At 50.5% G+C, this 13155-nt stretch overlaps 1 protein-coding gene across 1 annotated transcript in view; it reads left to right on the top strand.

The window, feature by feature from the left end:
• Positions 1 to 12533, top strand: part of LOC116975010 (short-chain dehydrogenase/reductase family 9C member 7-like) — a 65546-nt gene extending 53013 nt beyond the window's left edge. Inside the window, exons 2-5 of the mRNA XM_033023667.1 lie at positions 725 to 1044; positions 5382 to 5640; positions 8663 to 8826; positions 12203 to 12533. Coding sequence (XP_032879558.1) covers positions 732 to 1044; positions 5382 to 5640; positions 8663 to 8826; positions 12203 to 12426 — 960 coding nt within the window. The 5' untranslated portion in view covers positions 725 to 731 and the 3' untranslated portion in view covers positions 12427 to 12533. The remainder of the gene's footprint in view (positions 1 to 724; positions 1045 to 5381; positions 5641 to 8662; positions 8827 to 12202) is intronic.
• The last annotated feature ends 622 nt before the right edge of the window (positions 12534 to 13155 follow it).

The raw sequence follows: 13155 nt of genomic DNA, 5'->3' as shown, positions 1-13155 counted from the left end.
ATTCTTCAAGATAAATAAATACTGCTTTCAAACTACAAAAAAATTTGCATTTATTGTTCCTTTGTTGTCGTCAGTCCGGGGCTGTCGGTTGGCCCGGCGGGAGTTGAGCTACTTCTCCGCGCTGGCTGTGGGCACAACCCGCATGGTCGCGGGGAGAACATTAAATCTCCGTACAGACAGCACCCATAGTCAAGATCAAACTTGGGTCACTGGCGCTGTGAGGCAGCAACTCTACCGCTGCGCCACTGTGCCACAAACATCTCTGGTGTGGAGCCTGAGGAAACTATTTCATATTGACTTCATCAAATGGAAATATTTTCCCAAACACAACATAATGTTAACGTGAAAGACACAAAAAGACTTTTCTTGGAGATTGACCAATTCTTGATTAGTAAGGGTGTCAAAGGTTATGGGGAGAAGGCAGGAGAATGAGGTTGAGAGGAACTAATAGTGGAGTAGAATGGCAGAGTAGACTCAATGGGCCGAATGCCCTAATTCTGATCCTTTGACTTATGAACTTATTAAATTGCTGGAGTAACTCAGCGGGTCAGGGAACATATCAGGGGAACATGGATAGCAGACGTTTCGAGGAGGGAACCTTGCTTCTGATGCTGTCTGACCCGCTGAATTACTCCAGCACTTTTTGTCTTCTTTTTTTGTAAACCAGCGTCTGCAGTTGCTTGCTTTGTACAATAATTCTCAAGCTCTCTCTGTGCTTCCACAGCTGGGAAATGCTTGTCTACCTGGGCGTGATGCTGTTGTTCTGCTTCCTGTACTGGTGGTACAGAGACATTAAGCAGATAACGGCGGTATCGGACAAGCACGTGTACATTACGGGCTGTGACTCTGGCTTTGGACATCTTCTGGCCCAACACCTGGACAAGCAGGGTTTCCACGTCCTGGCTGCTTGTTTCACCGAGCAGGGGGCCCAAGAACTGAAGGACAAGACTTCTTCAAGACTCAAAACCTTCCAGCTTGATGTCACCAACTCCGAAAGCATTGGGAAGGCCGCAGAATTTGTCAAGTCCCAGGTTAAAGACAAAGGTCATCTCAAACATTTTAATCTTTGCCATAGAGAACATAGAGTGTACATTTCATCTTTGCCATAGAGAACATAGAAACAGGCCTTTCGGCCCAACTTGTCCATGCCGACCAAAATGCCCCATCGACACTTGACCCTTTTACCCGCATTTGGCCTCAAAACTTAGATGTAGAGATACAGCGTGAAAACAGGCCCTTCTGCCCACCGAGTCAATGCTGACCAGCGAGCCGCCCATACACTAGCACTATCCATTACGGACAATCTAAAGCCAATTAACCTACAAACCTGCATGCCTTTGGCGTGTGGGTGGAAACCAGAGCACCTGGAGAAAACCCAGGCGGTCACGTGGAGAACATACAAACTCCGGACAGACAGCACATACTGTATAATCAGGATCGAACCCTGGTCTGGGGCCATGTAAGACAGCAACTCTAGCGCTGCGCCACGCATAAACCTCTCCTATCCATATACCTGGTATGTCATAGAGATGTACAGCATGGAAACAGTACAATTGGCCCATGGCCCTCTAAACCCTTCCTATCCACATATCTGTCCAAATGTCTTTGTAAAGTTGTAATTGTATCCACTTGTATAGCTTCCTCTGGCAGCCCGTTCCAGATACAGACTACCGTGCGAGTGAAACAGTTGCCCGCTGAGGTGCCTCTCCTCTCATCTTATGCCTGTGCCCTCCAGTTATAGGATCATCTATCCTGGGAAAAAGACTGTGAGCGTTCACTTTAACCATGCCCCTCATGATCTTGTACATCTCTTGTCACCCCTCAGCCTTCTACATTCTAAAGTAAATGATCCCAGCCTGTCAAACCTCTTCCTATAACTAAAGCCTGCTACCCCAGACAGAACTCTGTCTCCATTTTAGTAGTGGAATTACGAAACATGTATTAGGAAGGCACAATATGATGCAGGCATTAAATAACACAGAGTGTTGGAGTAACTCAGCAGGTCAGGCAGCATCTCTGGAGAACATGAATAAGTGACATTTAGAGTCTGAGAAGGGGTCTCCAACCAAAGCGTAGCCTATCCATGTTCTCCAAAGATGCTGTCTGACCTGCTGAGTTAAGCCCCTGTCCCACTTAGGAGACTTAAACAGCAACCTCTGGTGACCTTGCCCACCACCCAAAAAAAAATCAAGGTCGAGGTGACCTGCAACCTCCTACCACCTCCCAGGCATATGTTGAAAATCTTCCTCGACTGAAAAAAACCGGCTTCGACTAGACCTGCGACTAAAAAATCATCGATTTAAAAACGGCAACCTATTGGTGAAGCCATGGTGAAAAAATAGCAGCAACCTAGATGAAGCCTCGACACGTGGAAACCACTTTCGACCATTAGGGAGAGTGACCAAAACCTCCGGTGGCCTCATGGAAACCTTGGGTGGGGGGGGCAAGGTCACCAGAGGTTGCTGTTTAGGTCTCCTAAGTGGGACAGGGGCTTTACTCCAGCACTTTGTGTCCTTTTGTGCATTAACCAGCGTCTGTGGTTCTTTGTTTCTAAAACACAGGCACCTCACGTTTTACATGTGTTTGATTAACTGTAAGTGTTTTTGAAACAACTCACTTGTAAGTTTAATAGCAAAACTTGATTTGCACGCTGGTATTTTTGGAATACTGTGCAGGTATTGACTAGTGATAGTGGTCACATATACGTTTTTGACTTGCGTGCAGATCTTCAAGCATGTAACCCACGCATAAAATGCAGGCTGCCGTATAATAGGAATGCTCCTCCTGCATAGCCACCTGCATTTTATGCTGGTGCTACGTACAATTCTGATGTGTTATTACGTATAATTGTTGCCTCTATACATTCTGAAGAAGGGTCCCGACCCGAATCATCACTCATCCCACAAATTCCACCAGCATGTGCAGTGCCCTACCAAGGGCTCAAACATGCTGGATAAAGTGTCCACCAACATCAAGGATGCATACAGAGCTCTCTCCTGCCCATCCCTGGGACAAACCGATCACCTCTCACTGTTTCTACTGCCTGCATACAAACCCCTCATCCGCAAGACCAAACCTGCAATAAAGACTGTCAACATATGGCCCGAGGATGCCACCCTACAACTCCAGGACTGCTTTGATCGCACCGACTGGGACCTGTTTGCACAACAGGCAACCAGTGGTACAGAGGTAGACTTGGAGGAGTACACATCCACTGTGCTCTCCTACATCAACTGCTGTGTGGAGACTGTCACAGTGGACAAGCAAATAAAGATGTTCCCAAACCGGAAACCCTGGATGAACAAGGAGGTTCAGAACCTGCTAAGGGCACGCAACAATGCCTTTAAATCCGGGGACACTTCTGCCTACAGTGCTGTCAGGTCAAACCTGAACAAAGGTATAAAGAAGGCCAAAGGCATCCACAGGCAAAGGATTGAAGACCACTTCAATACCGCGGACACCAGAAGCATGTGGCAGGGTGTCAGGGACATCACTGACTACAAGAGCAGCCCCGCCTGCCCCCACGGTGATATCACACTGGCCAACGAGCTTAACACCTTCTTTGCCCGCTTCGAAACTGGCAGGAGTGGAATAACCCCGGCCATGGCGGAGGGACAGGTCTTAACACTGAGCACTCAGGAGGTACAGTGCGCCCTGCGTAGAATCAATCCACACAAGGCTGCAGGCCCGGATGGAGTCCAGGGAAGGGTACTAAAGGATTGTGCTGTACAGCTGGCGGAGGTATTCACGAGAATCTTTAACCTGTCTCTATCTCTGGTAATGGTCCCCAAGTGCCTGAAGTCAGCTACCATTGTGCCGGTGCCGAAAAAGTCTAAAGTCACCAACCTGAATGACTACCGCCCGGTTGCCCTAACTCCAATACCAATGAAGTGCTTGGAAAGGCTGGTCCTCTCCCACAACATATCCATCATCCCTGCCTCACTGGACTCTCATCAATTTGCATACAGGGCAAATAGATCCACAGAGGATGCCATCTCTCTGGCCCTTCACACTGTCCTGACTCACCTGGAAAGACAGGGCACGTACGTGAGAATGCTCTTCATAGACAACAGCTCTGCCTTTAATACGGTCATCCCCACCAAGCTCACCACCAAACTCCACCAGCTAGGCCTCAGCTCGCCGATATGCGATTGGATCCTGAATTTTCTGACGGAGCGACCGCGGGCAGTGACACTCGGCCCGGCCTGCACCTATCCTCCACTATCACCCTGAGCACCGGCACACCACAGGGCTGTGTACTGAACCCCATGCTCTACTCCCTCTTCACACACGACTGTGTTCCTGCATTCGACACCAACACCATCGTCAAGTTTGCAGACGACACAACGGTGATCGGGCTGATCACCAACGGTGATGAAACAAACCACAGAGCGGAGTTGCAGAACCTGGCGGACTGGTGCTCACGTAACAACTTGTCCATAAACACCTCCAAGACCAAGGAGCTGATTATCGACTTCAGGAGGTCACATAATGGAGAATACACGCCAACCTCCATCTACGGGGACGGTGTGGAGAGAGTGTCCGGCTTTAAGTTTCTGGGCACTCACATTTCAGAGGACCTCACATGGTCCACCAACACCGCTGCTCTGGTCAAAAAGGCACAGCAATGACTGTTCTTTCTGAGAACATTGAAAAGGACTGGTCTGCCCCAACAGCTGCTGACAACCTTCTACCGCTGCACCACAGAGAGCATACTATTGTATGGCATCTCTGCATGGTATCTCAGCTGCACGGAGGCGGAGAGGAGAGCTCTTCAGCGCGTCGTCCATAGAGCGCAGAAGATCATTGGGACACTGCTACCAGCCTTGGAGGACATCTACCGCACACGGTGCCTCAGGAAGGCCGCCAGCATCCATAAAGTCTCCTCACACCCTTGTAATGGACTGTTCAAACTACTTCCCTCCGGCAGACATTACAAGGCCTTCTACGCCCGAACCTCCAGATTCAGGAACAGCTTCTTTCCCAGAGCTATAGCTGCTCTGAACCGGCCCTGCTGAGTGCCCCCCACCCTCACGGACTGTCTCCCTCGGATGGTCATGTTGCACAGACACATCTGCACTTTAGTCTGTTTTGACTATTTTACTGTTGTAATGTTCTTTGTCCAAACCATGTTCTCGGGGTATCTAAACCTAAATTTTAGTAGTTACTTAAGTTATGATGTCGGATGGAAGCTGCATACTCAAATCTCGGTGCACTTATGTGCAATGACAATAAAATATATTATTATTATTATTATTATCCTTTTCCTCCAGAGATGCTGCCTGACCCACTGGGTTATTCCAGCACTTTGTGTTAACCAGCGTGTGCGGTTCTTTGTTTCTACATTAAAGCTGCTCTGTTGTTTTGTTGAACGATCGCAGGGCTGTGGGGCCTGGTGAACAATGCCGGGATCTCTCAACCCAGTGGTCCGAGTGACTGGCTGACCATTGATGACTACAAGGTGCAGCTGGACGTTAACCTGATAGGACTGATCGAGGTCACGCTCAGCATGATCCCGCTGATAAAGAGGGCGAGAGGCAGGATTGTGAACATGGCCAGCATATGTGGCAGGGTGAGCAACGTCGGAGGATCATACTGCATCTCCAAGTTTGGCGTCGAAGCTTTCAATGATAGTCTCAGGTCAGTACAGCAATGAGAACAGTACAGTACAGTACAGTGAAACTCTGGTAATAGAGTCATACAACATGGAAACGGCACTTCAGCCCAGCTTGTCCACACCGGCCACCAAGTCCCATCTCTGTATTAGTCCCACTTGCCTGCATTTGGTACATACCCCTCTAAACCTAACCTATCCACATACCTGTCTAACTGTTTCTTAAACGTTGCGATAGTCCCAGCCTCAACTACCTCCTCCGGCAGCTCGTTCCATACACCCGCCACCCTTTGCATGAAAAAGTTACCCCTCAGATTCCAATTAAATCTGTGCCTCTACCCAATCTATTCCTCTCATGATGTTATACACCTCTAGAAGATCACACCTCAGCCTCTTGTGCTTCAAGGAATAGAGTCCGAGCCTGCTCAATCTCACTCCATTTCTCATACCCTCAAGTCCTAGCAACAAATCTGGCATCAAACACTGTTCTGGAAGGACTCAGTAGTTCAGGCAGCATCTGTAGATCCATAGTCATAGAGTGCGAAAACAGGCCCAGCACAAATTGCTCCCGCGATCATCTACACTAGTCCCAGCTGACTATCCCAAATATTATCTGCCAGAGCCATCTCCTGTCCCCTTTTTGCCCCCCTGATTTCCTTTTTTAACTTGCTGTTCAGTTTATTTTAGTTTAGAGATGCAGCGTAGAAACAGGCCCTTCGGCTCACCGAGTCCGTGCTGATCAGCAATCCCCGCAGACTAGCACTATCCTAAACCCACGCTGGTCATGGGGAGAACGTATAAACTGCACACAGACCCTCCCCACTCCGCGCCTCCCCACTCTGCCCCCTCCCCACTCTGCCCCCTCCCCACTCCCCACTCTGCCCCCTCCCCACTCTGCCCCCTCCCCACTCTGCCTCCTCCCCACTCTGCCCCCTCCCCACTCTGCCCCCTCCCCACTCCCCACTCTGCCCCCTCCCCACTCTGCCCCCTCCCCACTCCCCACTCTGCCCCCTCCCCACTCCCCACTCTGCCCCCTCCCCACTCCCCACTCTGCCCCCTCCCCACTCCCCACTCTGGCCCCCTCCCCACTCCCACTCTTCCCCCTCCCCACACTGCCCCCTCCCCACTCCCCACTCTGTCCCCCTCCCCACTCCCACTCTGCCCCTTCCCCCACTCCCCACTCTGCCCCCTCCCCACTCCCCACTCTGCCCCTTCCCCACTCCCCACTCTAACCCCCCCTCCCCACTCTGCCCCCTCTCCACTCTGCCCCCTCTCCACTCTGCCCCCTCCCCACTCTGCCCCCTCCCCACTCCCCACTCTGCCTCCCCCCCACTCTGCCCCTCCCCACTCTGCCACCTCCCCACTCTGCTCCTCCACTCTGCCCCTCCCCACTCTGCCCCCTCCCACTCTGCCTCCTCCCCACTCTGCCCCTCCCCACTCTGCCTCCTGCCCCCACTCTGCCCCTCCCCACTCTGCCTCCTCCCCCACTCTGCCCCCTCCCCACTCTGGCCTCCTCCCCACTCCCCACTCTGGCCCCCCTCCCCCACTCCCCACTCACTCTGCCCCCTCCCCACTCCCCACTCTGCCCCCTCCCCACACTGCCCTCATCCCCCTCCCCACTCCTGCCCCCTCCCCACTCCCCACTCTGCCCCTCCCCACTCCCCACCCTGCCCTTCCCCACTCCCCACTCTGCCCCCTCCCCACTCCCCACTCTGCCCACTCCCCACTCTACCCCCTCCCCCCTCTGCCCCCCCCCCCCCTCTGCCCCCTCCCCACTCTGCCCCTTCCCCACTCTGCCCCCTCCCCACTCCGCCCCCTCCCCACTCTGCCCCCTCCCCACTCTGCCTCCTCCCCACTCTGCCCCCTCCCCACTCTGCCCCCTCCCCACTCTGCCTGCTCCCCACTCTGCCTCCTCCCCACTCTGCCTCCTCCACACTCTGCCCACTCTGCCCCCTCCCCACTCTGCCCCCTCCCCACTCTCCAAATGCCTCCTCCCCACTCTGCCCCCTCCCCACTCTGTCCCCTCCCCACTCCCCACACTGCCCCCTCCCCACTCCCCACTCTGCCCCCTCCCCACTCTGCCTCCTCCCCACTCTGCCCCCTCCCCACTCTGCCCCCTCCCCACTCTGCCCCCTCCCCACTCTGCCTCCTCCCCACTCTGCCTCCTCCACACTCTGCCCACTCTGCCTCCTCCCCACTCTGCCCCCTCCCCACTCTCCAAATGCCTCCTCCCCACTCTGCTCCCTCCCCACTCTGCCCCCTCCCCACTCCCCACACTGCCCCCTCCCCACTCCCCACTCTGCCCCCTCCCCACTCCCCACTCTGCCCCTCCCCACACTGCCCCCTCCCCACTCTGCCCCCTCCCCACTCCCCACTCTGCCCCCTCCCCACTCTGCCCCTTCCCCACTCCCCACTCTGCCCCCTCCCCACTCCCCACTCTGCCCACTCCCCACTCTACCCCCTCCCCACTCTGCCCCCTCCCCACTCTGCCCCCTCCCCACTCTGCCCCCTCCCCACTCCCCACTCTGCCTCCCCCCCACTCTGCCCCCTCCCCACTCTGCCACCTTCCCACTCTGCCTCCTCCCCACTCTGCCTCCTCCCCACTCTGCCCCCTCCCCACTCTGCCCCCTCCCCACTCTGCCTCCTCCCCACTCCCCACACTGCCCCCTCCCCACTCTGCCCCCTCCCCACTGCCCCCTCCCCACTCTGCCCCTTCCCATTCTGCTCCTCCTCACTCTGCCCCCTCCCCACTCCCCACTCTGCCCCCTCCCCACTCTGCCCCCTCCGCACTCTGCCTCCTCCCCACTCTGCCCCCTCCCCACTCTGCCCCCTCCCCACTCTGCCCCCTCCCACACTGACCCCTCCCACACTGACCCCTTATTGTGATTCTGGACAGCAGGTTATTGGGTCACATCAGACGCTGCCGACTGGGGCATCGCAAACACTGATCCCTCTTTTGCCCAAAATCAATCGGATGAACGAAAGCACACACCTGCAAGATGCTTGAAAGTCCGTAACAATGCTATACTCTGTGCTCTGATGTTTCAGGAGGGATCTACAATGCTTCGGAGTGAAGGTGGCTTGCATCGAGCCAGGCTATTTCAAAACGCATATAACCAACCCTGACATAATAAAGGAGAAATTCATCAAGCTGTGGGACCGGTTACCACGAGATGTGCAGGAGGATTACGGGGATGACTACCTGGACAAAAGTAAGCAGTTTCTATACATACCTCATGTCCTTTCATGTCAATTCAATCTAATTGGATTTGACAATGATCCATATGGATAGTGCCACTGCCTCACAGCGTCAGAGACCTATAGATCGTAGTTAAGTTGGAGTAATAGAGGCCAAGAGTCATACAGCATGGAAACAGACCCTTTGGCCCAACTTGCCCACACCGGCCAACATCATAAGTGATAGCAGAATTTGGCCATTCGGCCCATCACACCCAGGCCATTCAATAATGGCTGATCTATCTTTCTCTCCTAACCCCATTCTCCCGCCTTCTCCCCATAACCTCTGACGCTCGTACTAATCAAGAATCTATCTATCTCTGCCTTAGAAATATCCACTGACGACCTCCGCAGCCATCTGCGACAAAGAATTCCAGATTCACCACCCTCCGACTAAAGAAATTCTTCCTGTCCCATCTACACTTGTTCCACCGGCCTGCATTGGGCCCCTCGAAACCTGTCATAGAGTCATCAATTGATACAGAATGGAAACAGGCCCTTCAGCCCAACTTGCCCACACCGGCCAACATGCCCCAGTTACACTCGTCCCACCTGCCAGCATTTGGTCCACATCCCTCCAAACCTGTCCTATCCAGGTACCTGTCTAACTGTGTCTTAATGAATGCATAGTTCATGAACCTGATGGTTGTTGGGAAGAAGCAGTCTTGAACCTGGAGATTATGGTTTTTAGGCTCCTGTACCTTCTTCCCAATGGTCGTAGGGAGATGAGAGCGTGGCCAGGATGGTGTGGGCCTGTGATGATGCTGGCTGCCTTTTTGACGCAGCGCCTCCTGTAGATCCCTTCGATGGTAGGGAGGTTAGTACCCATGGACCGGGCAGTGCCCACCTCTCTCTGTAATCTCCATCATTCCTAGACGTTCGAGTTGCCGAACCAGGCCATGATGTAGCAATGTTACAAAATTTTGAGATTTTAAAAAGCAAGTCTGCAATTTATCCCATCAGATAAAGCATAAAAAGAAGTTTAATTTGACACCTAATTCACTTTCATATCTTCAGTATTAAAACAGTTATGGCAATTTTCATATTCGGAAATTAGCATCTTGTTCCCTATTGATTTTCCATTGACTTAACACAAAAGCTGTGATCGAGGACAGTCTAAAGTCAAGTCAAGTCACATTTATTTATATAGCACATTTAAAAAACAACTCTCGTTGGCCAAAGTGCTTTACATTTGTTATAAGAATAGCACAACAAAACAACAAAAACTACATACATATATACATGTAGCCCTCACTCAGAGGACGTCAGGAAAGGCTTGGGAGTATAGATATGTCTTTAGTCTTGACTTAAAAGAGTTGATGGAGGGGGAAGTTCTGATGGGAAGGGGGATGGTGTTCCACAGTTTAGGAGCTGCAACCGCAAAGGCGCGGTCGCCCCTGAGCTTATGCCTAGACCGTGGGATATTCAGCAACCCCAAGTCGGCCGATCTGAGGGGCCTGGAGGTGGAGTGGTGGGTGAGAAGACATTTTATGTAGGTGGGGGCAAGCCCATTGAGGGCTTTGTAGACATGGAGGAGAATCTTGAAGTTTATACGGAACCGCACAGGGAGCCAGTGGAGAGAGGCCAGGATCGGGGTGATGTGGTCCCTTTTTCGGGTGCCCGTCAGGAGTCTCGCTGCGGCGTTTTGGACCAGTTGCAGGCGGGACAGGGAAGATTGGCTGATGCCAGTGTAAAGAGAGTTGCAGTAATCTAGGCGGGAGGAGATGAATGTGTAGATGATCCTTTCCAGGTCATCAAACTGGATGAATTTTTTAATTTTAGCTATCGTCCAAAGCTGAAAGAAGCTAGCTTTTACCACGGCATTGACTTGTTTGTCAAATTTCAGTGCTGAGTCAAATATCATGCCAAGGTTTTTGACCTTGACCCTAAAGCCCATAACTTTCTTAAAAATTAAGAGAACTGAAAGAAATTTTCAGTTATTATAGATTGAAGCATTCTGAAACAAATATTAAACAATCTTATTTGGATGACCTGAAATTAAAGCATATAATTAGTTAGTTACCCAATTGTAGCTAATTCCAAAATTCAATTACTAGATCTAAACATCTATCCATTTCTTAAGGAAAGATTAACATTTTTAAATAGCCTAAGTGTCCAAAGAACATTCGCACAAGAATTCACAATAAAACATGATTTTTAAATCTCATTGACATTAATTTATAGGCCAAATGGAAGGGATTTAGTGTTCAATTGCTGTAAATTAATGGCCATTTAAATCAGCTTGCCAGTGGGATTCTGTGGAACGCGCTGGTTTAGAACGCTGCCATTGCGGTGAATTTGTAACCCATGTCAGCATGAAAGATATTGCGGAATTTGAATGGGCCCCCAAGTCAGCTACTCGCAACATAACATTTTGTATAAAGGGATCTTAAGAAGCCCTTTTTAATGTAATAATAAACAACCTACCTTGCCTTGTCCCCTACATGAGATCCATTGTCGGGGTTCGCGGCTTTAAAGGATGATTTTTAATTTACTATAACAATTAAATAATCCAATTTAGTTTCAAAATACCTGCAGCGAACAAATTTCGCAGCGATTTTTCGTCAGCAACTAAGTAGGCTGAACAACCTCGATTTCAACAGCCTAGAGAAAATTGCGTTTTAAACCCCCCTCTCAAAGGCACCAAAGTTGCGCACACGGGCAGCGGCAGAACTGCAGCACCGCTGAAGGTAAGTTTTGCAACATACCTACATGATGCAACCAGTCTCTACTGTACACCTGTAGACGTTCAAGAGAGTATTTATTGCCATGCTGAATCTTCTTAGGAAGTAGAGACATTGTGCGGATGTATGCCCATCTTGGTCTTAACTTTTCCCAAATGATAATGGAAGTTTTTTTACTTGAAACTCTGCCTGTAGAAGCTTAATAGAGTATTTATCAACAGCCCTAATCTCCCCGATCTTCTAGAAACAAGGAACTGCAGATGCTGGGTTATACCAAAGATAGACACCAAGTGCTGGAGTAACTCAGCGGGGCCGGCAGTATCTTTGGTGAACATGCATAGAGATGCTGCCTGATTCACAGAGTTACTCCAGCACTCTGTGGAACATCACCTATCCATGTTCTCCAGCGATGCTGCCTGATCCGCTGAGTTACTCCAGCACTCTGTGAAACGTCACCTATCCATGTTCCCCAGAGATGCTGCCTGACCCGCTGAGTTACTCCAGCACTCTGTGAAACGTCACCTGACCCGCTGAGTTACTCCAGCACTCTGTGTCTATCTCTTTAATCTTCAGATTGACAACATGAGCATGATTAATAAATCTAAACCTAATGCTCTCTGGTGTGGAGATGATTTGTTTTAAACCTGCTGTTGGGATTGTGTTGCAGCTTGTTCACTCATCAAGAAGTATATTGAGAAGCTGGCCGAGCCGAACCTGATGAAGGTCGTGTGGCGGATCCACCACGCTCTGACCTCCGTTCACCCTCGCTCGCGGTATGCCGTGGGAATAGACGCTAAACTGCTCTGGATTCCTCTCTCCTATATGCCAACAGCATTCACTGATTTTCTGTTGGAGCGGGACAAAGTTAAGCCAGCAAAAGCTGTCTATTAACAACTTCCTTGAGACTGATGTGTAGGAAAGAACTGCAGATGCTGGTTTAAATCGAACATGGACACAAAATGCAGGAGTAACTCAGAGGGACAGGCAGCATCTCTGGAGAGAAGTCGAAACCCTTCTTCAGACTGGAGAAGGGTCAGTCTCGACTTCAGTCAAGACCCAAAACATCACCTGTTCCTTCTCTCCAAAGATGCTGCCTGTCCCGCTGAGTTACTCCAGCATTTTGTGTCTATCCTTGAGACTGATATTGTACAATGAAAGGGAATTGGAATAGAATCATAGAGTCATTGGAATATGGTAGAATAAAATTCTATTCTATCAGGACCATTTCTAATCAAGTATCATCAGATAAATCATGGTAAAATGTCAACGCTAAATTACAATTATTTGTTGATTATTTTTATAAACTTGATGGATATCAATGTATTGATTAATTGTAAGTGTGATGTGGATTCAAATGCATGTATCACCAATGGACATACATTTTGTCAAGAAAAGGTCATAATCCCGATGTATGTGTCTTCCTCCATTCTTTTGTTAGCACTAGTGTATAGACTAATCTTCTACAGATTGCTGGACAGGATTCAACAGCTTCCCTGTTAACTTTTTGCAAAACAACGAGGAACTTTCCAAGGCAGGATCGCCATAAACATTTGGTGTAGGTTAAAGTAGCCAATGTTTATCATGAAAAATGTGGTTGGAATTGAGATCCAATTGCCTCTT

Source organism: Amblyraja radiata, chromosome 7, assembly GCF_010909765.2.
Source record: "Amblyraja radiata isolate CabotCenter1 chromosome 7, sAmbRad1.1.pri, whole genome shotgun sequence".
Classification (NCBI taxonomy): Eukaryota; Metazoa; Chordata; class Chondrichthyes; order Rajiformes; family Rajidae; genus Amblyraja; species Amblyraja radiata.
Note: the sequence above shows the minus strand (reverse complement) of the source record. Positions and strands in the feature narration are given on the sequence as shown.